The sequence below is a fragment of the Cinclus cinclus genome, chromosome 3 (assembly GCF_963662255.1).
Source record: "Cinclus cinclus chromosome 3, bCinCin1.1, whole genome shotgun sequence".
NCBI lineage: Eukaryota > Metazoa > Chordata > Aves > Passeriformes > Cinclidae > Cinclus > Cinclus cinclus.
This window is the reverse complement of record NC_085048.1, coordinates 23,254,678-23,280,038: the sequence shown is the minus strand read 5'-3', so window position 1 is coordinate 23,280,038 and position 25,361 is coordinate 23,254,678. Positions and strand designations below refer to the sequence as shown.

Sequence of the window (25,361 nt, the reverse complement as noted above, 5' to 3'; positions counted from 1 at the left end):
GCCTCAGCAGCTTGGTGAGATTGCAAATCTCTCTCCACACAGCAGATCTTGCCTGACCCCACAAAAAAGGTCTGGTTTGCTCTTTCCTGTAAAACTAATGCTTTCTCTGAAGGTCCTTTCTGGGTGCTCACCAAGGGAGTGCTTCAGTATTTTTAAAAAGTTGGTCTCTTGAAAGCCCTATTCTTGTAAGAGAAGAAAACCTCATTGTTCAGCAAGAAGCTTGAAGTTTTTCTAAGTAGATCTCTCTAACCTTGGCAGTGGGTTTTTCTTGGCCACTCACACCCCCTCAAACATTATGTAGCTACTCTCCTCCAAGTCAGATCACTCTTTCATACTGGAAACCTGGTGTCCTGCACTCCCAACAGCCTCCTCCCTCCCTCCCTCCTGTCATTGCACAGAGTGGATTTATGGTTTTCCACACTTACTTTCGAAGTTTAATTTAACTTTTCAAAGCTCATAAAAATTTTACCTACTTGATTAAAATCTTGGTCTTACATGGCAGAAATTGTGAAGCTGGGCTTGGCTTCCTCTGCCAAGCTCTCCCTTGTGAATTCTTTGGGTTCTATAATGGAACTGTATTAAAGTATTATAAAGATGATTTGTGATTATATAAATAAAACCTGAAAATAGCTGTTGTACAGCAGGCTTTCTTCCCATAGAGATACCAGAAATGTGTCTCTTTCCCTCACTGCCTACTTTCATCATTGGAACTTGGTGCAACTGAATCTTTGGTCCATCAGTTAAATTTATTTCAAAATTCAAGTTCAAAAGCTTTTGGTGGAATCTGTCAGACATGACAAAATGACTACATAACATTAATTTTGTTAGAGAACTGTATAAAAGGCTCTATGGAGGCATCTGGACAGGCTGAATTGACAGCCTGAGGCCCACAGTCTGAGGCTCAACAATGCCAAATGCTGGGTCCTGCACTGGGACCACAACATGCAGAGCTACAAGCTGGGGGCAGAATGGCTTGTTCTGTTAGGTCTTGGAAAGCCTTAACTTAGGCTTACTGTAAACCTGGGGTAACCTTTTCTCTGCTCAGATGCCATAAGTTTCAACTTGGTTTAAGTTACAATTTTTCTATAGCAAACCAACTTCAAGGCCTGCTGAGAAGCAGAACTGCAATTTTAGTGCAAGATCAGGAATGCTGCTGTGCTGAAGCTCAGTGGTAACAGTGCACCTCATTGTTATTTTTTAAAATTCCTGTGAACATTAGTAATGACATGCTGACAATACACTATATGATTATGTTCTCATAAAAGACTCTAATTTGGGTCCTTCAGAAGAAAGAAGAAAAACTTGATTCACTGTGTTGTGCACACACCCAGACAAATATTCATCTTATTATCAGATTATTTCTCGTGGTAGTTTTTCAGGTTCTACAGACTTTGTTGGGTTTTTATATTAAATGTTTAAAAAGGAACACTTTTTAAAGAGGGAACAGGTTTCAAACAAAATTATTGGCAACTGTCTTTTCCCCCCAGTCTTTTCCCTCTATTACCACTGGGAAATGTAGCTGACTTTAATATCTTTAAATTTATTTTTCTCAGACTTTACTTGCCAGATCACCATCTGTCTAGACACTGTCAATTACTAATATGTGTACTCAAGGCAAGTGTAAGGGTACTCAGTATTTTCTTTCCCAAAATTTTTGTGATTAAATTTACAGGGAGAACAGATCTAACCCACTATATTTATGTTTGTCATTTAAGGAACATGCCAAATCATCCAAAACAAATTGATTCAATGTACAGAAGTTGTGATATGTACCCTGAAGCTCAAAGTTCTTCTTGAAGATTGTATAATAGGAACAATATTTTCCTTGGGTATCCCCTCCACCCCCCAAAAAAATCAGTGAGGTGTGGGAAGGCCACACCCATTGGGACAAATCAGACAGTAAAAACCCCCTGAAGCCCCTGATATATATACTCTTAATGAAAACTGGTTGTAACTGATTATTACTTTCATGAACATTTGTCAGTTTTCCTTTATATGAAGACATTTGTGTATTTTACTGTACACTAAGCCACTGAATCCTATTCCCCAACCCTGAGGTGCCTGCTCCTCAAGCTGTTTGAAAACAAAAGCCAGCCCTTTGTGTGAACACTGTTTGATTCAAGAGGCAACAGAAAATGGGTTCAAGGGAAAAAACGACAAAAAATTATTTTGCAGGTTTTTCCTTGACATATGCAACTGAGAGCTAATAAAACTTAGTACCCTATAAAATATCTTAACTGGCCATCCCAGGTTAATAAATTCTGAAGTGTGAAGTACTAGACCTAAATTGAATTGATCAGTGTAGATAGAAAGGAACTGCCTGAATCCTTGCAGTAAGAAACCCCTACAGTATCCTCTTTAAAAATATTAGAAAGGATTGCTCCTTTTTGCTCCCCACAGACAGCAGGTGATGCAGCATCAAACTTTGGTGGAGATATACACCTTATCTCATGGGTTAACCTCTCTGCTCTCACTGAGGCACCCATCATATCTGTTTACCAGTTTTATAGGGGTTCTGGGGAAATATCTGTTATTCCTTATTAAAGCTGTTCTATAACAAATAGATTACTTGCACATACTGAAGGGCAGGATGTTCAAAACCCCCAAAAGCTTGTCTGCAGCAGGGCAGGGACTGAAATGATGATCCCTGCTTTGGAAATGTACACTCTCCAAGTGGCACTTCTTTTCAGTGCATCATCCTTTGACATATAACTTTTCATATTGGCTGCCTCAGATCCCATTTGGAAGCCCTTATTCTGTGATTCAGATAATTAAAATCCCTTCTAAGAACTGGCCTTTCTGTTTATTCCCATTCAGTTGTGTTCTTGTGAATGTCTTCCTAGTGCAGAAACAGCAGGACATGAATGCTTGCCTGGCTACATGGAATGTGCAATGATTACTTGGTCCATTTTCCTCTATTCTACCTGGAATGTTCTCAAACTTCAAAAAGTTGTCAGGGAAAATAAATATACTTAGTTTATTAAGTAAAAAGGAAAGCTTCACACTGTGGCAAGCCACCTCACGGCACAACAGCAGCAGTGTGCACTGCCCTGGGAAACACAGGAAGCTGCATCCCAAAGCTCCTGTTTACTACTAAGCTGCAACAACCTGCAGGGGCAGCACTACCTCGGGAATAAAATAAAATTTAAAATGAGGAAAAAAAATCAAGCAGGCAAATTCCTTTGCCAAAAAAAAGAGTTTGCAAACTAAACCTGGCAGAAAATTTCTTTTAGCAATTTCAGCAATCTCTTGCCCTCATGGTGGTAGAATTAATTTAGTGTGTAAATTTAGTATGGAAACGTAGAGGTCGTGGTGCTTGTACGTAGGGGAAATTATTCCTTCAGAAATAAAATATGTGGAAAAATGTCTACTCACCTTGGCCTTTCACATTAAATAAGTATTTAATTTGGCAGGATTTAATAGTGTTAGATTCCTTACCTCTGCATCATATCCAGCTGTTTCTCATAGAGCATTCTGAAGCTAAATGAATAAATGTCCTACAGGCATCTTCAAAAGATGTCAAAAAACTTGCAATTGCCATGGAAGGAAGCCAATCCCAAAGATGCAGCAATGTCTTCAGAAGCATGCCCTGTGATTTTTTTTTCTATTTATACTTGGAACATAAGAATTGTTATATACTGTGAAGTTAATGTGTCTTTTACTGTCTTGAATGATAGGTACACACTAGCACGGTGCACCTTTCAAATGGGCTACACTACCAGAGCTGAAAGCAGTTCTAGCTAAGAGAGAATTCCACTTTTATATATCCTCAAAAACTCCATTCAGTAACAGAGTCTTGTTTCTCTTCCCAATCCTTTGTTTCAGTCAGTATTATATACGATTTCTGACTCTAACAGTTGTTTTAAGGACTCAGGAGCTAGACTCTGGACAGGCCAGAGGCAAGGCAAATGCATTAACTGTTCTTTTGAAGCAAACAATTATGCATGTCATTTTAATAAGCAAGCTGCTAGTCTTAGCATAAAGAACAAAGCTAGAATCCAGACTAAGCAACAATCAAATGTAAATCTTTGATTTCTCTACAGGTGTTAGTAGTACTAAGTAGCACAGGTAACAGTAATTCCTGAAATCCAAATTTCACAAATGTATAGCAGCTTTCATGTTTTTCTCATAGAAAAAATTGTGACGTACCTCAGTATTTCAGCCATTTTAACACCAACAAAAGTTTCCAAGTATCCTTGGCACACATTCCAGGGGCATTCTTTTGAATTAAAAAAAAAAATCGAAAAACCAAACAGATTCTATTGTTCTCTTCCATTAAAGAACCTATTGTAAACACCACAGGTTTTTTATATCCTGACCAGCTTGGCTCAGGCTATCAAGTGACTCAGGAGCTGAATGAGCAGCTGGACAATTTCTACTGGTTGGTTCCTTGCTCAGGGCACTGAATTACAGAGTCTCTTTACACAAAAAGCTTAACTGGTGCTAATCTCCAATCAGACTGAGACAAATCAGTGTAACATCCGAGCATCTTCTCTATACAGAACTCTGCTGTCTTTAATTCAATGCATACAAGAGATCTACAGTTCCAAGAAAGATGTTTCTGTCATCTTTTGTAGCCCCCCCTTCAGTTTTTATAAGTGAACTTGTCTCAACTCCTTCAGTAAACTCTTGGGGAAAAGGACTGTATAGGTGCACACCTTATTCTTTTCATTGTTACTAATACAATTAATAAAGGACAATTTTACAGCAGTAAACTACTTATGCCAACTAATGTCATTATATAATTACAAAGACGATAAATCTAAATTAAAAAACATAGAGCCTCTAGTAATTAGAGGCTTGGACTACTGAAAAACACTATACAGAATGAAGGAAAAGCAACTAGTCACCAATTCTTTGCTGAAACAGGTGCTATTTTAATAGTTGCACATGAACAAACAGTAGCAGTACCTGCTCATTAATAATTTCAAAACACAAAACTAACTTGACTCTTAAATACTTAAGGTAAGCATACTCCTCATACCTAAGTCTCATATATAGAAGGCTCACATAATTTACTTGGTGAAGGAATATTTAATATAATCTCAAAATAATCATTGCTTGAGACTTCTGTTGAATCAACATCTCTATTTGCAATGAGCTGTCTTTTCCTTATGCCCAGAATAATACATGGCCAAAGCGAGGAAAAACAAAAGGTCAGAAGAAGCAACTAAGTCTTGGTATGAAAAAAGCTCTAAGTTAAAAGGCTCCTCTATTACATCCAACTTGCTTACTGGACAAGTCTGTACCTAAACTAATAATCAGTATCATAATCTGATTCTTGTGGCAAAACTTTGCCACTTCTCAGCAGGCAGAATCAGACCTTCACATTTCATCCTCAACAAAATGTGTAGGTAATTTACAGATTTTCCTGTTTACAAACTATGCAATATTTCAAAACATGAAGCTGATATTCTAAGCAGTTGCTTTTCCTTTGAGCAATAAGAACACAACAGACTCCTTATTAAACATTCTGTTGTATGAAGTAATAGTGAAACTGCAGTCTACAGATGCAGATCAAAAAAAAGCAGAGCCTTATTACAGCAGCTAGAAACATCATCAACTTTCAGATATACACATCCTTGTTGAGAACTCATGTACCTGAAAACTTCTCTACTTTTCTCAGATAACCTGTAAGTAGTGCAATAAGAAGTCTTTAAGAGGTTAATTCTACCTGTGAATCTTGCCTGGCATGTAGTTTATGCACAGTACCTCATAACTGATCACAATTAACTGTGTGAAAATAAGGATTTCTTGGGGAAAATAAGAAATTGCAAGGGATTGCATATTCAAAATCATGATTTATTGATGTATTTTTTAATCATGTAGCTCCTTGCAAAGATACAGTTTATAAATTATAAAACAAGTATAGTTCTTTCCACAGCTTTCACATTTTAGTCCTCAAGTCCAGGTAGTATTTTGAAACAAGGTGGTCAAAGGTAAACTATGCAAAATTGATTTAAAAAAAAAAAAACTACACTAAAAAGCTTCAGTTCTTCCAGGATCCAAGACAGACACATAATAAGCAGCATTACAATGTCTGCACTACACCCCCAAGCTATATATGGAGGAGAAGCAGCTTACAGTACCTGCACCAGACCTCAAGGAACACTTCATGATTAGCAGTACACAGCACCTGAACATCTACAGCAGCCTCAAAACTTAGAGTAAAACAAATGCTCAAAGGGTTTACAGCACGTGTGGCAAGGTTAGATGATGGGTTGTAGCACATTCCAGTCATGTCCAAGTGAGCCCTGCTTACCTGTGTATTCACACCAGGCCAGTGCACAAGCAGTACACACCAGCATTTCACCCCTGCACTGGGACACTCCCCAAGCAGGGCCACGTACCTGCAACTCATTCTGCAGTACAAGGGAACAACTCATTGCCTGTATCCCTCTCCCCTCCACCAACATCCAGTGGAGAAGAGAGGCTTCACTGAACTTCTACCAAGATCAAATTACACTGATGACCAACTGATACCACTGCATTGGTGGGGAAGTACCTCTGCAGTTAAATTTTAATATTTTGTGCTTGCTTGCCCTTGACTTTTTCCTTAAAGTTGATGTCAACTAAATGCCAGATCTTGAAGGCAAACAAAATACATTTAATTTAAAGAAAACATTTATTTGAAGTTCTTTTAAATCACACAGTTTAACAATGACAACTTTCTTCCTTTTCATATTTCAAGTCTTCACCAGAGACCATACACACTGTCCCATGGACAGTGAGATTTTCCTATTCATTCCTTTTGAACAAATCAATGTCTAGGCAGATGAAGATTCACATTTCAAGCAAACTGATTTAAAAATATTTTTTTTTAAAAAATCGAACAGAACAAAACTTTTTTATCAAATTCTTATCACAAATAAAAGGTGTTTAACACTCATAAGCTTGATCTCAAAACAAAATCCCAGCCATTCACAATCAAATAGAACATACTGCCTTCAAAAAATTTCCCAGAATTTTAAAATGCTCCAAATATATACACATATATAACTTAAGTGCTTATTAGCTACAACCTTTTACTCATGCAAAAGTTGTGAGAGGAGAAGGTGTTTCTTAGAGTGGCTTTTCTGAATATGCAGTAAAACTCTTCACTCGTGCAAAGAACAAAGGGGTGTACATTTTGTCAATGTCAAAAGTAGTAACAGCTGTCTCACCAGTTGATCTGCAAAGAGCATTGTAAAAAAGTTAAATTAGACACAAATTGCTGTTTGAGTCCCTCATACAATCATAGTCCATAGTACAGTGTGTGCATCAAACTACAGCTGGAATAAAGTATGTTTTGTAATGCCTTGTTATGAAAGCATTTGAGTATTAGCTGAACCACACTATGCAGAATCCACTTCTACATTCAACCTAAGAAACCACTTTCCCTTTCCACTCTCATTATGAGCTCCAAGACTTGAGCAGTACAGAAACTTCATGCTAAAAAAGGATGTCTGTGATATAAATTAGGTATGACAACATTAGCTTTTACAAAAGCAATTTGTCTGTTTGTGGAAGTTACCTATACTTCCAACCCCCAGCAGTTTATTTTCTGCATTTTATATTCTCACAGCTCAATAGCTGAGCTATATTCCTATAAAAACACTGAATATTACAAACACTGGAAGGTAAGGCCTAAATCCACCCTAATACCAACATCAAACATCTGGAAAGCCAACTTGCCAGCAATTTGAAGTGTCAGGTGCAAGAACGGTGGTCATGGCACCTGCCTGGCAAGTGATCAGAACAGTTGGTCACACGCCCATATTCTGCACTGCTGAATTATACACTTAGTAACATTAGAGTTCTCACATGACAAGTACAAACATCTTTAGTCTGCACATCCACAACTGAAAAGATATCTTAATTAATACACACTGTCCACACCTTCTCACTAGCAGCACATTAAGTCATTCAACCCCGATTCAGTTCTGAAATGAAACACTCCGCATAAATCCTTTAAAAAGCTAAAATACTATAGTTACACAGTTATACTACTTAGGAAACTTCCTATTATCATTAAAACAGGTTACTAAAATCTTGGGATTTCTTTATGTTAAAGTTCATTATTTCAAACCAGGACCAGTCACTGTTTTCATGACATTTAGTTAAAGCCACCTAAGTCTCAGACTCTTTACATTTTCTGTACTTAGTACTGGACAAACTAACGTCACCTTCAATTCTAGAATTTAGTATCCTTTGCTCTTGTTCTCCATTTACTCACCTGCAAGTGATGTGACAAGAATGATGTATCCACACAAGTTTGTTGAACCTCTGGCGCCCACTGGAGCACAACTGCAGTCCTACATGGAAACTGTGATCTGTTTCTTGAGCAGGAACTCGGCGGAAATATCTGTATTTGTGGTAATCAACTGGTTTCTGTACAGAGAAATAAGAAGGTTCATGACCTACAAAGAACACAGTGTGCAACTATTTACCCCAAGAAACTGTGAGACCTGATAGGTAAAACTGTCATACTTAAAAACAAGTACTACTGTTCCTTCAAAATACATAAATGTGTAGGTTAATGATGGAAGAAGCTTTCACAAAAAGCAAAAGAAACATGCAGAACACCACCCAACAGTGCATACTCATTGTAACACTTCTTACTTTTCACAAATTTCTCTTGACTAGCACTTTGGTGATCAGAGGAATTTGTAAATAAGGTGATCAAAACATTCAGAGTTCAATTAACAAATACTGCTTATCTAGTTTTACTAAATGCTGTGGAACATAACTGCACACAGTCAAATCTATTCTCAGAAAATGACCTGTTCATCCTTCCTTCCTGTTAACAATGTTGACACCTAATAGCATCATAAATGGAAATTAAACCTAAAGGGGAGAACAACTGTTTAAATTTGAACCAGATGGTTATTTGCCTTAATAAATTATTGCACAGTTGGGGACAAATGTAAGAGACATGACCATGCTTATTTATTTATATTTTATTTTTAAACTCTTTAAAAAATTAAATTAATTTTTTAATCTTTTGGTGTAAGGCAAATCTTTGGGTCCCTTAAAATATTCAGTCTGAGTAAAATCTTGTTAATTTATTTCTCCTCTATTCCTACCTCTTCCTTTTTCTTCATTATTACAGCAAATACTTTGGTTTGATTGTCTGTTTCCTGGGATAGGCGATAATGGCCAAGCAAGATTGCATCTGTTCTGGAAAGTTAAAAAGGATGATAACATCAAGGACATAAGAATATTCTGTGTCTCAAAAGTGTGATGTTCTTGTAATGCAAGTATCAGCAATAAAACAAAGACTGACTGCATAGCGTAATTATATAAACTATTTCTTATTTCCATTCAGTAAAGGCTCATTGATGATATTAAATGGTGAAAACATTTTGTAAAGTTGCTTCTAATTTTCCCAAACATGACAGTCAAGGTAAGTTAGTTGGTTCTACCTAGCCTGTTGCTAAATATTTACAGACTTCTGGTGAGCAGCTCAAACCTGTTCTGAAGTCGCAAATTATTTTCTATGTCTTTATGTCCAAACATCAAAAAGTACTGATTGCCACATATCCCACTGAAATCTTCACTTTCCTTCAGTTAAGGAAGTGTGAGAAGGCAGTAACTAACAAAATAGTATCTATAAAAGGATTGCTCCATCTACTTGCCTTAAAAATTTCACATAATCACATAACCCATAAAGGAATCTAATTACAATATCAGAACCCTAAAATGAAAGATATTTCCACATAAAAATAAAAATTTTTGTAGTTCTTAAGACAGAATAATAAACAACTATAACACAATATAAATAACATTGTTTTGCTAAGCCAGGATATAGAATCTAAGACAAAAGTAAATAGAAATTGCTAGGTAGAAGCAAAATAAAAACTGTAGAGCCAAATACTTTATATCAATAACCTTGTGTTTTTAGTCCGTAAGCGAGGAACTATAGATTGAGGATCTTCAGGAGTTGTTAGCATCATAACTTGACCATCTGGAAAGAATCTCAAATACCTGCAAAAACATAATTACACAATGCAAACCTAGAAAATATTATCTTTTTCCTGTTTCTTTGCTTTTAAAATCACAGGATGTTACCCAGAAGGATTGAGAACTTAATTGGTAATAGCATTTGAAAATCCACTTCTTCACACATAACAGAAAAAAAGAGATCAGAAATCAAGAGTGTTATGAATATTGAAAGAGGAAGTTATGAAGAGTTATGAAGTTTTGTCACCTCTATCAAAGCAAGACGGCTATCCTGGGATCAAAACTGACCTCAAGTTTCTCCATTCCTATCCACTGAGACCAATGCAACAAAATCTCAATTACAGTATCAGTACAGAATTAGCAATGTCAGAGGGACTTTTTCAGGTTCTGGAATCTGATTGATTTTTATAGTACTCAAGTACTGTGCTAATGTTTGAGACTACAGCAATAGCCATCAGGTTCAATGGTTTCTATGAACAGCTTCCAGCCTCAGAAGGGACAGCAGAATGAAATAATAAATCTGGGAGCAGCAAGATGAACAACAACAACAACAACAACAAAAAAAAACAGGCTGAGGAAACAAATGGTAAGGCATTTTCAGCAAGATGACAAAGCCCAGCCTCTTGATTTTTATAACTAATTACACATACACTTAATGACTAATCTTGTATAATCATGTATTCTCTTTGCTGAATTGTGTCACGTGTTCTATCAGACATGTAAAGCAAAAGCTGTTTAGAGAAAGAAATCTGTAGATAAGTACTAACTGTTATAAGAGTTCAAGCTTTTGCCACATTACATTGTTTAAGTAAGGATAAAACTTGTTTTTAAGCTCATTTCTAATTATAATAAACCCTATTTCTAAAACCTATTCTCAAAAAATACGCATTGCTTTACACACAGTCTCATTCAGTTTTACAAAATTATAACTGTCTTTGATAGCCAGGGGTGGATTTAAAGAACTTAAGAGAGAAACATTTCACTCACTCATTGTACTACAGCTCTACCTGTAATATTCCACTTGGTGCCATGCTCTATAGAAACCATCAAGAGACTGCTCTCCTTGACGTATGTATTTTGTCTTGCTGACATACACACCTACAGAAAAAGAAGATATATGAAAGAAAACAAGGAACATAAAATATTTATGATGAAAAGCCAATAATCTAAAACTTTTGAGTATGGATGTTTTTATTTTCATCCCTTGCACCTTCCCTTCTCTTTGCAGATATTCTACAAATTGAAATGCACAAACAAGTTCAGATTAGGTCAAACAACAACATCATAAACATCAAACCCACCTGACTGTTTCTCTCACACATAGTTACAGCTATTTCCAAAAGTACAGCTTACCATCAAATCGAACACGAGGCCTTTCCAAAAACATGTCCCTCCAGGACGCATATGGAACAAGTTTATTGCAGCTCCTGCCCCATATTTTCAAACAGACTTGATGCCAGATTTCAGGATCTCTAGTGAAAACGAGAAAAAAGCAAACCCCATAACTTCCCTACAAACCCTGTTTAGCTTTTAAATATCAAAATAATACTCACTTAATTTGGCTGAAACTAAAAAAAACCAAAACTTTATTGAACAAAAATAACTCATAATTTAAAAGCCTTGACTAATTTACTTAATTCTGGAATGTTTGAAAGCCTTCTCCTCTTCCCAGTGAAATTGAAGAATAGAGTGTTGTTGTCATCCAAGTACTGAACCACAACACTGCAGTACCCTGGCACTTCTCTGTGTGGCTATATGAGGATGACAACATAACAAACCATATTTTGGAGACCTAATTTGCAAACAAGGTAGAGCAAGTAATAACACTAGATTTTTATTACAGTAAAGTCTTCTATCTCCCCTGCCATTTAGTAGTGTATTCAAAAACTGATTAGCACTGTGAGGAGCTTAACATGAAAATGTCCATGGGGAGGAAAAGCAGGACATACTTAGTGCAAAGAGAAGTTTCACTCTAGGTAAATTAACTACAATACCTGGCACAAATGTAAAATCCACGACAAACAAGAGATAATTGCTCCAATGATCTTAGATCCAAGTCACTTGAAACCACCCATCGGAAAATGTACATTAGTACTTCCATTGGCAACGCTAAAAAGAGAAAAGAAATCCTTGTTAGATGTAACTTGTAAATCAGCAGGTTATTTATAATTTTAGGTTTGGCTTTTGACTTTCCATTAAAAAAAATCCTACTTTTCACATTGCAGCCCAATGCCAGAGAACAACAACAAAACTTAAAACCACTACAGATTAGATGTGATATCCACAAAGGATCTTTTTCAGCCTATTAACTTCTGAAGCACATATGATTTTTTACAAGTTTTCATTCTGTTATAAAAAGGACAGTAAAACAGGACTGGCTAGAAAGCAGAATATAAGTCTAGAAAGAGACCAACATTGCTGCTCAATAGACATGTCTCCCGAGATCCTTTTAGACTAATGTCTGCAACATCTTGTCTTTAATGGCAAAAAAAGAAAATACATTTTCCCAAGAGTACAATGCACCAGTTATTAAAATTAATTTTTAAAAGTCCCTGGTTTTTTTATGTTTTGGTTTGCTTCACTTATTTTATTTTCTTTCCTTACAAGAACAAAGGAGATCAGGCCAAGATTTCAAAGGGTATCTGATAATTTAGGATGCAGAACAAAGGCATCTGTTTTTAAGAGAGATCACAGCTCACATACACTCTCTACAATTTAGCTCTCATAATGAAGTCTCAGGATAACTGTCCTAGACCTGAAGCACTTAAAGCCATTAACCTTCAAAAGACTTTCTAGCTTTGTTAGTCTTTCTGACCCTGAAAACACACTTGTTGCAAAAAAATCTCACACAGAATCAGATAAAAATCAAGAAATGTAAAGATGCACAGGCTACAAATTAACTGTCTCTTACTCACACTTAAATACTGTAATAGTAATTGTATTTGCAAACCAAAACAAAAGAAGTGGAAGGAAAACTGGAATACATTTACTTCAACAAGTCCATTCCTAAAAGTTTCTACTTTTAAGTATGCCTCTGATCCTGAAAATTCTACTCAGAAATACTACATGGAAAAAGCTTATGTGATAAAGACAAGATCTTCTATGAGAACAAGATTTGTTTACTTAGTTGTTAGTTTTTTCTTTGTATCTAACTACAGAAGTAAATAAAGAGATAACGTATGCACTTCTTCAAAGGTGGCTTTTGAATGAAGGAGACAAATGTTTTAATAAAGTGAAATATCTATATTAATTCTGCCTCTCAAACCTTACAGCGTATCTTAACTCTTACCTGAGATGTGGGTCTGGCTGACATAAACTTCAGGCTGACAAAGTTTGACTGAAGATTCCTGAAGAGTTAACTGCTGCTGGAAATCCGTCAGGAGATCTGCCATTTTGTCATCCTCTTTGCTATCCTCAACACTAGAAAAGGGGCAATGCCAACACTCTTAATACTGGACAAAACATACTAACAGATGTCCTCATCTTGGCATCAATCCACTGCCTTACTCTCATTCAATAGAGAGGTTTTCTGTACATTTTTAAAGCAATCTCATTTCATCATACAATAAAACAACTACTGAAATACGACCAAGGTCATTAAGATATTGCTGGAATGCCTCTGAGAGTAACAACTGAGGTTTTTTCATTAAATTCCCATCCCAGGTTGTTTTTTGTATTTGAGAGTTTTTTAGTGAAGTCACTGAAAAATTTCTTGACCTCATGAAAAGACAAATCTCATGTTTTACTTTGTCTAAGATATGGCATATGCAAGAAATAAAACGCTGTTAATGAAAAGTTGCATTTTTTAATCCATCTCATGATGTAAGGTATTGGAAACAACTAAGGATTACTTTTCACGCTTGTGTTATTCACTAAAGAGTGATCCTTGGTGGGTTTATCCAACAGTAATGAAGGAAAACTACTTCTGTACCTATTCTGTAAATAGGCAGAAATAATAAATTTCAGGAGACAGAACAAGATAGCAGAACAGAAACAACAGGTTTGCTACTTTATCAGTAAATCTGAAGGATTATTAAGTGATAAAAAAATTACCATATTAAAAAGAAGAAATCTAAATCTAAGTTGTATGTCATAAAATGATGTTTTAATAGCTGCGTGCTTGCTTGCCCCAAAGAACCAGAAACAACACAAAACTCCTTGAGCACATCACAAAACACTTTCTTTCCGCTGACTTGGTATACGAGCTAATTAAGAGATCTTTCAGTCACTTTTTATACTATTCAATTCTACTCTAAACAAGCTAATAGAATGAGCTGAGACTATAAGCAAGCAACTACTAGACCTACCAATGGGTTAAGTACCATAGAGAAAACAATTGTTAGGGCCAGTCCTAATACTACATTAAGACATTGCACTGAACATACCCTCCTTTATTTTGATGAGTACTGCGATGCTCAGTCCCAGTACCTACTGGCCACACTGTAAACTGTTTTTTCAAATCTAATTGTGTAATTTGTTTTTTCTCATCAAGACTGTATGAAACACCTACAACAGTAATTCAGAAATCACAAACACCACAACTAAAATCTCTCCAAAAAATACATCTCTACAGACACTGCTTTTAAACAGTAGTGTAATAATTGAGACTACTGGTTGTTTTTCCCTCACTGCCACAAAGTGCTGGGAACAGTACAGCAAAATTTTAAAAACCAAATAAAAATCCACAGAACTGTAGAATCATTTAGGTTGGAGAAGACCTCATCATCAAGCGCAACCATACACCTGGCACTAAACCATGTCCCTAACTGCCACATGTACACATCTTTTAAATACCTCCAGGCACAGTGACTCAACCTCATCTCTGGGCACCCTGTTCAAGGCCTTTCTGGGAAGACTTTTTCCTAATATTCACTCTAAAGCACACCTGGGGCCATTTCTTCTTGTCCCATCACTTGTTATTTAGAAGAGACCAACACCTACCTCAATACAGCCTCCTTTCATGTGGTTGTAGAGAACAGCAAGGTCTCCCCTGAGCCTCCTTCTCTCCAGGCTGAACACCCCCAGCTCCCTCAGCTGCTCCTCACAGGATCTGTGCTCCAGACCCTTCCCCAGCTCCATTGCCCTTCCCTGGACTCTCTCCAGCCCCTCAGTGTTTTTCTCACAGTGAGGGGCCAGAACTGGACCCAGCACTCGAGGTGTGGCCTCAGCAGTGCTGAGTACAGGGCGACAATCCCTGCCCTGCTCCTGCTGGCCACACTATTGCTGATCCAGGCCAGGATGCCACTGGCCTTCTTGGCCACCTGGGCACACACTGGTCATGTTCAGCCAACTGTAAACCAGGACCCCAGGGTCCTTTTTCACCAGGCAGCTTTCCACACACTGTCCCCAGCCTGCAGCTCTGTGTGGGGTACTTGCAACCCATGCACAGCACCAAGTACTTGGCCTTGTTGAAATTCACACAATTGGCCTTGGCTCATTGATCCAGCATGTCCAGATCTCTCTGCAGAGCCTTCCCACCCTCCAGAAGGACCACACCTGCCCAATTTCAGGCCAGAGAGTCTTAACAGAGTAGAGAAAATAATGCTAAAGTAAGAAAATAATCCTATTAAAACCAAGTTTTTTACATTACTGTAGCACATGATCCAGTAGTTTTCCTAGTGCATAAAAGCACAGCAAAGATTTCATGCCAGCAACAAATTCAGAAATGAAACCAATGGATGTAAATAAAGCACTTAGTTCACCTTGCACTCTTTCATATTAAGTCAACAGCTGCACTGGAGCTGTACTATCTTAGGGCAACAAGACTGAGCTAGTACTAACACAGGGACATAGTGTTTTAATTTTTCATTCTTCATGTTAAAACTCTTGATTTTTTGATGCAGCTATCAGCAGCACCAGTGGCTGCTATGTTTAAGTAATGATTTGGGAGGCTGTTCCATAAGCTTGTCTACATTAGGCTGCAGGGGCTGGAACAGAAGTTTTGGCCTCCCTAAAACATAAGTCTTGGGCTCAAGTTATGCTAGCTGTAAGATACTACACATCTGCTGTACTGACACTAGGGGTATTCTGATGCATGTAGTGATGAAAGACTAGACTACTCAGATGGCAATTTTTAAGCTTCCAAATGTATTGCTCTACTGAAAATGCTATTATTTAGCTGTGTTAGCACAAGAACAGATTATTTCTTTGCTTAATTAGGATGCTTATTTTATTAGTACGAAGCTTTAACTAATTAATATTTTTGCCATGTACAACTTTGTATATGATCCTAAATTTGAAAATCAAAATCAAAACAGTGACTGATGCTTGGTTTAAATTAAGTAACAGCATAACAATTTGTAATCCTTCCCCCTGAAATTAGCTAGCTCCAAACAAGCCTGTTACCGTCCTGGAAAATTATAGTCTGCTCAACTGAGAGAAGGTAAATTTTCCAGATATTAAGAGACTTACAACTGCATATTACAGCAGAGTATTGATATCCTTCAGAAACAAAATGTCATGCTTCAGTACTCCTACGCACCTAATTAGTAAAATTTCATACTTACCACCTCTTCCCAACTGCATCACCATCTGGAGACCGTGTATAGGTGATCTTAAACTCTATATCAGGTACAAGCTGCATGGCTAGACGATAAAACTTGATGGCTGAAAATAAAGGTTTGATGTTCAAACATATCTGATGCCCATACTAGCTTATCGAAGCAAGGACTGGTTTCAGAGAGATGGTTTCAGTGAAAAGCAAAAAAAAGGGGGAAAATGCCATTGCCTAGGAAAGCTTATTTAGTCAATTTGTTAGGTTTAAATTCAATACAGAAGAGAGGAACAGTAAGTATCTGTTTTCAAAACTAAAAACCTCATGCAGTTTTTTAGAATATTGAGTTATCTCAGATGTGTTTCAGCTTTTACAGATTTACCTTAATTACCACAAATTCAACTATGGAGTAGAAAATTTTACATTAAAACATTACAAACTCCTGATGTTGTTTGGTGCCCAGCACTTGCAAAGATTTCCCAACAAGGTGTAAAGATTTTAGACAGTAGATCCTTATCTAGCCATAAGTCAAATGAGAGAGAAAAATGATGCAGGTACCTTAAGTCCCTGGTATAGCATAGTCAGGCATTCACTCACTACAAAGGTGAGAATGATGAATAAAATATCGTTGCAATTTTACAGTTTCAACAATAGATGTAAAATATAGCAATTTCTCTATGGAAACCCCTGGAAACTAAAGAAGGCACAGAAGCAAGCCACTCAACACACTGAGGGTGAGGAAAGCAGCCTTGTCACAAAACTACAGGACACGAAAGAAAACCTGACAGCTTGGGTTTTGCAAACTTCTCACGCACACAGGAAATACTTCTGCCTTTAGCACTACAAAGATCCTACAAACACTGAGTAGAGAAAGAGGTCCAGGAACATCATTGTAGCAATAAACTCTTATTTAAGCTGCAGAAAGTCTTTCTTCTGAAAGCATTCTGTGAATGCTTCGTAAATTAAATAAATTCACTGTATGCACATTCAATCTATTTTAGTATCAGTAGTAAAATCATGTATGCATGTAATATGCTTTTTTGTATTCCTACATTGTGATTCCAAGATCAGAGGGCAATTCTTCTTCAGCTTGGACTCTTAAAACCAAAACTCAAATAAAACATAAGTTAATGTGAAGTTCAGAATTTGTCTGACGAGTCTGAGAAACTCGAGTCTGGGGCTATTAAGTGTTCCTGTTGAGTTAATGTCAGGGCCAGGGACTAACAAATAATATCCTTTGGCTGTTGAAGATGAGAAATACCAGCAGCCAGCTAAACAGAGATCGGTCTCAACTTCAGCATATAATCTTGCAGACAAGGCCTCTAGTGTCTTAAGTAAGAAGAAGCTGCAGCACATAACTGTCTCACAAACACCAGGTAGCAGCAGCTTTCAGAAGCAGGCTTGGATTCTGGTGACCTGGGCCAGGTCAGCAAATAAATCCTGATCTGAAAACAGAAGTCCCAACGTGTTCTCAGTAACATATCTGTGTCTGCCATAGGACTGTGCCTCTAAGGTCTCATATAGATCTATGTGTAGAAATATTTCAGTTTAGTTTCTCTAAATCTCAAATCAAATTCAGTTGAGAAAGATTAATTCATATTCATGCAATCCAGATGTCTGAAACACTTTTTGTGAATGCAACTGTTAGATATTGTTAGATAACTAGATTGCTAGATATAACAGTTAGATAACTGTTAGATACTACTATTTCTTTGCTACTATGTTTAACATATAAGGAGTGCACTGAACCAAATGAAACCACAGCTTTTTTTATATACATAATGCTTTCCCCACCAATTTTTTTAAATTTACTCAGAAAGTACCTTCACAATCTACTACATGATTTCCTAAATATGTACCAGATTTTTAGTTCTGAAACATTTTTTTACTGTGCATTTAGTCCTTTACCAAACAACCACCATATCTTAGCCTAAAGAAATTTTGCCCTGTAAAAACACATAAAAATTAGAAATTAAGACAACTGATTTTATTAACTACAGGGGACTCATATTTCTCTCAGTTAATATGAGATATGAAACAACCACCAGAAATCCCTTGAAAATTAAGGAATATTCCCGTGGTGAAGTAGAAATTTTGTATTCAGCAGGTAGGTGACTTCAGGAGCTTCCAGAGTTCCCTCAGATTTCTGTATCTTACTTTGCACCTGCACTTTAAACACGGTGGCCAAACCCTCTGGTGGATGAGCAGGATGGCACATACATCCTGCTTTGCTTTCTTTCTCACATGAAGGAAACAGAAAATTGGTATCTCCACTACTGACCTACAGGTCTTGCAAGTTAAGACAGATGTCTTACTCTTTAGATGCTGAAAACTAAATATGAGAAAGAAAACTTTGAATTTCCATTTTTACTAGTGCTGATAGCAAGTGTGCATGTAAGCAAGCTAAGCACCTTAAATATTTAGACTAACCTCAAAGACTACCAGATTTGAATGCTCTGCAGGAATTCTTGAAAAAGCTATTTTAGCATGCTGTGTTAATCAAAAACACACAAAAACCCCCAAACCCAAAAAGTCCTCTCAAAAAACCAACCAACCAAACAAACAAAAAAACAAAATAAAAACAAACAAACAAAAAAATAATAACACAGCACCAAAAAAACTCCAAAGCCAAACAACAAAAAAGCATTAAAGCATCCCACAGATTAAGCAGTTTTGTTCATAATGGAATGATGAGAACTATGAGCACAGGAAATACACTTTATTGCCTTGATTAATTATTATGCTAATTTCATGTTACAGAAGTCACATAAATAGGTGCTCTAAGATACTACTATTTTGCCTGAAAGCTAGAAACTCTTTCCTTGATGTCAGTTTTGCTTTACCTCAACCTTAGAACTGTGATATGATGGTTCCTTCTGTAGCATGTTTGTTTGCTTATCTGAATGACAGAGCTCTCAAACCACTGTCAGCCTGTAGTTTAAGTTCATTGGCACCATGCAGATTTGCCCATAAATCACAGGGTGTTAGATTTCTCTACAATAAGGGTGTTCATTGTAGACTTCCATATTACCTTCATAAAGGGCCCCATTTCGTTCTTCTTCCACTGCCTTCAGGAAAAGTTCTTTTGCCTGCACAATAAATTACACAGGGAAATTATTTAATTCCTTATAAATACAAGTGCAATGTCACTTGACTTAGAATTATTTTTTATTTTACCTACCGTACCTATGACAGAGATAAGAAAAAAATTCCATAAACAGAGAAGACATACTCAAGTGCTACAAGACAACTGAAATTCCCAGTCAACAAACTATCTATATTCCTGCTATTTGCCCCTTACCTACAGTCTTTCAGAAAGCAGATTGTGAAGGTGACACCAAGGCAAACTTAAAGACTAGAAAAAACAGTGTAGGATTATGTAGACATTAGTATGGAGATAACAAGATAATAACCTCCAGATTTAATTTAGCATTAGCTTTTAGAAAAGTTATAGTGGAATGGTAACACAGGCAAATAAAACCTCAAAATTATGCATCTTTTCCCGTACCTTCTCCTCTTTTGCTATCTCCTGTTTTCCCCTGGCATCAACAGACTTTAGTCCAGGTTCTCTTGATGATGCTCTGCACGGCAGAGGTTCCAACCCACTAGAACTCACACCTGGGGCAAGCTCAAACATCCACTGAGCTCTGAACATCTGGAGTTCTGCCTAAAAAAACATGATTAATTCTACTTAGTATCACATATTCAGACAGTATATATTCTGAGGAGAAATTACGAAGTATAAACACACACAAAAAACCCCCCCTTAAAACTGTGCTTTACATTTCCAAGTCTTACATGGCTTCAGTGAATTTAGGCACAGAGTTAGCAATTGTTTTATGGTAAATTAAAACAAAAAAGTGCACAAGTACTTGTTCAGTCTCATTGAATAACAAAAGTGTTTTTTTCTGGACTGTTCACCTCAGAAGAAAAACTGATGTTTCAAGAAGTGACTGTTTGTACTATGGTTATGACCTAAGATTCCACAGTAAAGTGATCTTTCCAGACATGTTCATGTGTGTTCTTGTTTATAGAGAATTATCATAAACAAGAAATCAATTAGCTCTTAAAATTAAAATTTAGAAAATCCAGGTTTTTGTACATAAGCATTCTAAGTTATCTAACATTCAAAGACAGCCATTTATATAAGACCTTACTCCTTTCTCTTTTAAAAAGTATGGACTATGCTCTGTGAAATAATACAGTAAGTTGAATAAGTTACAATTCCTGCCATGCTTGTTTTTTTCAGCATTTCTGAAGTTACACTTTACATGTCTCTTGCAATCATCACAACATCTGGGGAGCAACGACACAGAAATGTAGTCTTGTAAGAGAACACACTTTTCTATTACACTGCTTTTATCAGCCTTCTGGTACAGTGGAGAGTGACAACTTAAACTGGAATTTGATCACAGAAACCGCTGTCCAATTTCTACAGTTCTTCAAAGAAATTCCAGATCTGTCACAAGCCTTCTTGTGACTGAATTTGACACTTGGAACACAATGCAAAATTTATGTTACTTTTGGACGGGCAGACAGATTAAGCATTTGTCAGATCAACAAATGTGTGGTAAGTAAATGAGGATAAGTGATGCAGTTTAAATCACAGCAGTACTATATTTGTAAAAACTCACTAGTGTGAGAGACATACCTGAAGATTTGCTTCACCAGATCTTTCACTGTCATCGGTTCTTACCAAATCAGCGTGACAATCTTCTTCAGCTTCTGCCTAGTAGAGAGCAGTCAAATGTGATTATAGGGTCTGCATAAATCCCTACAGCACAGTCACAAACAGCAACTGCCATGGACACACATGAAAAAAATTAAGCATACTTCCCTTTTGATTATAAAAATTAATTTTATAACTACTGAGCTCAGTTGTACTTACATATTAACTCAATTAAGATGGGTTTTGCATTTTACACACGTTAATCCAACACAGATTAGTTGTGAATCACTTGAAGGCTTCCATGCTTCAATACACTGGGATAACTGACTAAATACACTCAGTGTCTATGTCAAAGCACAGAGCAAAAGCTTCTGTATTAAACAATAATGTGCTTTGTTCAACGAATTAAAATTTAATCACTATCTTCTCATTGTAAAGATAACCAGTAGTTTTGATTTGTTTAATATTTGTAAAAGCACAAAAGTGCTCTGAATAATAATATATACTTTATATATGTGTGTGAAACTAAGCAAGAAATGTATTGGAAAATAAAATAAAAGCTGGCATGAGAGCTTGACAGTTGGTTTTATTTAAAGTACAGCTGTGAGACAGGTTAAACAAATAAAACCTGAAATAAGACCTTTGACTAAACATAACATGGCTCTACATAGGAAGTTAGGATGGCTAGTTAAAGAGGAAAACTTTAAAATATGCAAATTAATTATCATAGTGAAATATACTGAGATTTATGGAGTCTATACTAAAGTAAAGGAAAACTAATTCTGAGCATCAGTGACAAGCCACTACAATAACAACAGCAAGATGCCAGTAAGGGGGAAAAGAAATACCCCAAAATCACAACTAAGACATTTGTTTAAGATTCTTCTTGCAGCTGAAACAAATTAGTTTTTCTACAATTCTGCACTGAAATTCACATCTATAGTTCTGCAAGTAGATAATGCAAAGTGAGATTACAAGACAAACCTGAAATTAAGATTATCACAACTACTTTAAAAAGTTTTATTTCCCACTCCTTCCTATTGTACTCAGTGTTCAGAGACTTCAAGTGGCATTCTGTCAGTGAGATTCTACCAAGCTCTCAAAAAGAAATCTCTACCTCCTGCACAGTCAAACTGCAGAAATCAAAGCATTCTTGTATTCAGAAAATTTATACCACTTTTAGAGCACCTGAAAGTTCTGATCAAACTACAGAACACTAGTAAACGTGATGGAGAGGCAACCTTTAATCTCTTTGTCTTGGTGACTGACAAGCACTTCCCTGGAGTTAAGCATGTCTTTAGATTTCCCAGCGACCACAAACTTACTGGCTTGTCACCTGTAAAAGTCTTTTCACTGATGTCTCAGATAATTTATCATTTACAATTGACAGACAAGGTTGGTTGGCTGAAGATAAAAAGATATTGCATTTTTTTCTACACTCTGATTTTTAATTTCTGTACATTTTTAATTTCCCAGTAGAGGAAACAGATGAGCCAGAACATCATAAAACACTAGTGGCATTAAACCTAAGGAAGGAGTAACTAACTTGGAAATTTCATGGGCTTTGATTCCAGAATTTAATTGCAGGCAGTTAATGCCCTATGAGTTGTGACAGTCCTACCACATTGCTAGCATCCAGGGATGTTTTGTTGGCCAAGCAGAGCCAGCCTAGGAATGAGCTAGCTCTGAAATGGGTGTCTGTAAGTGCATTATTATGGCACTGGGCTGACAGAAATAAGGCTTAATTCTGTCTGTGCAGAGTGCAAGGCTTCTGGTTTGCAGCTGATTTATGCCCAGTCAGCTCTCCAGTCTCGGCAGAAAAAAACTGGTTTTATCTGCAACATACAGAAACTAGCAATCACTAAATTTAATCAACATAGTATCTTCTTGTGCGCAAAGGCACACCCATTAAAAATTTTAACTCCTGAAGTCTGTAAGCAAACTGATTAAAACGCTGAAACTACTTAGAAGGTTAGGAAGCTGGATGAAGTTTACCTCATTCAAAAAATTTTATTTCATTGATGTGTTCAACTCTTGATTTTCAACCCCTCCTCTCCATTCAGCTGCCCTACTTCTTGATTTTTGAGTCACAGTCAGACACGGTAGTGGACCAACTGCATCTAAAATGTCATTTCATGTTATTTGAAACCTAAATATGCTCTCAATTCAAGCCATAAATAAATACTATGAAGACCTGGCCCACACTCTAAAAGCTGTCAAAAACCATCATGAAATTGATTCCAAGCAAAGTTTTGTCATTACCTTACCTATACTGTATGCACATGCAATCTGCAGTCTCTGGTTTCAAAAGGTCTGTCTTCTGGCAGTGGTAGAAACCTGTGGTGGTAGCCACCCCTCTAAATTTACCAGTAAAGCAATTAATTCACATTGCTACTGCATAGGAATGAACTAGAAAACTAATCTCTATTAACAACCTTTTCACTATTTACTTGATCTGCTGAAACCCTACAATTCTTCTAGGCCAAGTGAGTAAACACAGGTACTGTGAAGCAAGGGCCTTCACCAGCAGACAGCTCATGAGATCACACCTGAAGAACTTTGCAACGTGTACACACTGGCTCCTTGCCCCCACTCTGAGAATACTTGAGTTGTACTTAAGAGTTTCTGAAATTCACAGAACACTGTGCTCTAACTGCTACTTAGAGGATAGATCTAGATTGCTCATCACTGTGCTGCTGGCCTTTCTCTTGACAGAAGTCAGCTGTCACATGAACAGTGACTTCATCCTGATTGAAAGGAAGACATCGTACTGTGTACTGGTTGATTGGCTTGATTAATTTTCCATGAGGAAAGTAGTAGCCTGTCAAGCCACCAAAAGGTAACATGTCAAAACTAAACACCTAATTTAGGCTTCAACTTGTAAAAAATTAAATCAGCTGAGTAGATTAAATTCTGATTTGGTTGCAAAGCTTTAGAAACCATTCGCCAAATGCAGAACTAGTTTATTTGCACAGTTCAGTTTTGTTTTGCAATTGATAATTGCATGCTGACTTCCTCAGAGTGTATTACTCACTAAACTGTCTGTAACACCAGGCAGTTTAATAGTTCTGATCTCTGTTTCAGCAAAATAAAACCAAGATCAGGAACCGTTCAAAGCTGAGCGTCACCAGTTGAACAGGGCTATGTGTTATGGGTGAAGCATACAGAACTCAGGGAGGAGCAAGCATGGCAAAGCTGAACAGTGACTGCCAGCTAACATTCCTCTTGGTTTTATAAAGAAATGAGACAGCCACTCTATTTTTCAGTAAATGTGGTAAAAACAACACCGTGTTCAAAAATAAGAGTTTTTATAACCGTGGTGAGACATTTTAACAGTTCCAATGTGATTAAAATGGTTTAACTTTGAACGATCAAGTTCTCCTCATGGATACTTGAATCCATATTGAGGCGCAGTCAATAAAGCAATACTGAAGCAAGGAGTATTTCTGGTACGTTAAATGACAAACTCAACTCGAGTCTCTGGCCCACAGAGTGCTTTAAATTACTGAGTGACTTCATGCCACCACAGTTTTGAGGGAAGGAAGGGAAAGGAAGGGCACGCTCCCCTGTAATGACACAGGGATTTTGTTCACGCGTTCCTACGGAGGGCGAGTTCGCTCCAGAACCAGCAGCCCCACTCATCAACACCCTCTGCGGGAGCGGGCCGTGTCTCGCCGCGGTGGGGCGGGATCACGGCACGTTTCCCACAAGCATCACCCGGTGCCCGGGGGCGGTCAGCCGAGCAGGGCAGGGCTGCCCCGCCAGCAATTCGGCCAGGGGGCCGCTCCCACGTACACACCCCCTTGTCCCGGTCCCGCCCGGCCGTCCCTCCGCGGCGGCCGAGCCCCCGCCGCCCGGGCCCGCTCACCATGCTGCCGACGCTCGGGCGGCGCTGTCCTGTCCCGGGGGCTCCGCTCCCCCGCTTGGTCCGTGTGTCCTCCCTGCCCACGGGGGGCACTTAGCAGAGTTCTCGGTCGGAGAAGCGCACCACGCAGCGGGAGTCCCTGCGGGCCCTGCGGACGGCAGCCATCTTCCCGGCGAGCAGGGCCGGCGGCGGGAGCGGCGGGACACGGCCCGGGCGAACCCACCAGGTCAGAGCGCCGCCTCCCGCGCGGGCCGCTACGACGCGCGACCGCACGGACTCCCCGCCCCAGTGCGCACCGCGGCCCCTGGCGCCTCTGCCGCCCGCGGCGGGGCGCTGCAAGGCCTGCTGGGGAGCGTAGTCCGCGGCCGCACACCACGGGAAAGGGCGGCAGA

At 37.9% G+C, this 25,361-nt stretch overlaps 1 protein-coding gene across 2 annotated transcripts; it reads right to left on the bottom strand.

The window, feature by feature from the left end:
• Window positions 1-5,781: 5,781 nt before the first annotated feature.
• FBXO9 (F-box protein 9) lies at window positions 5,782-25,171 on the bottom strand. 2 transcript variants are annotated; one of them, XM_062489740.1, is made up of 13 exons: window positions 24,973-25,171; window positions 21,087-21,164; window positions 19,944-20,102; window positions 19,467-19,524; window positions 16,449-16,548; window positions 13,232-13,362; window positions 11,937-12,051; window positions 11,296-11,414; window positions 10,950-11,040; window positions 9,871-9,966; window positions 9,066-9,159; window positions 8,216-8,370; window positions 5,782-7,171 (listed from the first exon to the last, which is right to left on the bottom strand). In XM_062489740.1, exons 1-13 carry the CDS (start codon window positions 24,973-24,975, stop codon window positions 7,063-7,065), a joined length of 1,308 nt encoding a protein of 435 aa, XP_062345724.1. In that variant the 5' UTR covers window positions 24,976-25,171; the 3' UTR covers window positions 5,782-7,062. The 2 variants fall into 2 exon arrangements, with proteins under 2 accessions (XP_062345724.1, XP_062345725.1); XM_062489741.1 differs by lacking the exon at window positions 5,782-7,171 and having other exon boundaries at window positions 8,227-8,370; window positions 9,066-9,154.
• Between the last annotated feature and the right edge of the window lie 190 nt (window positions 25,172-25,361).

Coding starts and splice junctions, on each gene's coding strand:
- FBXO9 (XM_062489740.1), bottom strand. Junction 20,103..21,086: donor CTGGTGAAGCAAATCTTCAG/GTATGTCTCTCA, acceptor ATGTTTTTTTAG/GCAGAACTCCAGATGTTCAG. Junction 9,160..9,870: donor TTACGGACTAAAAACACAAG/GTTATTGATATA, acceptor TTAACTTTCCAG/AACAGATGCAATCTTGCTTG.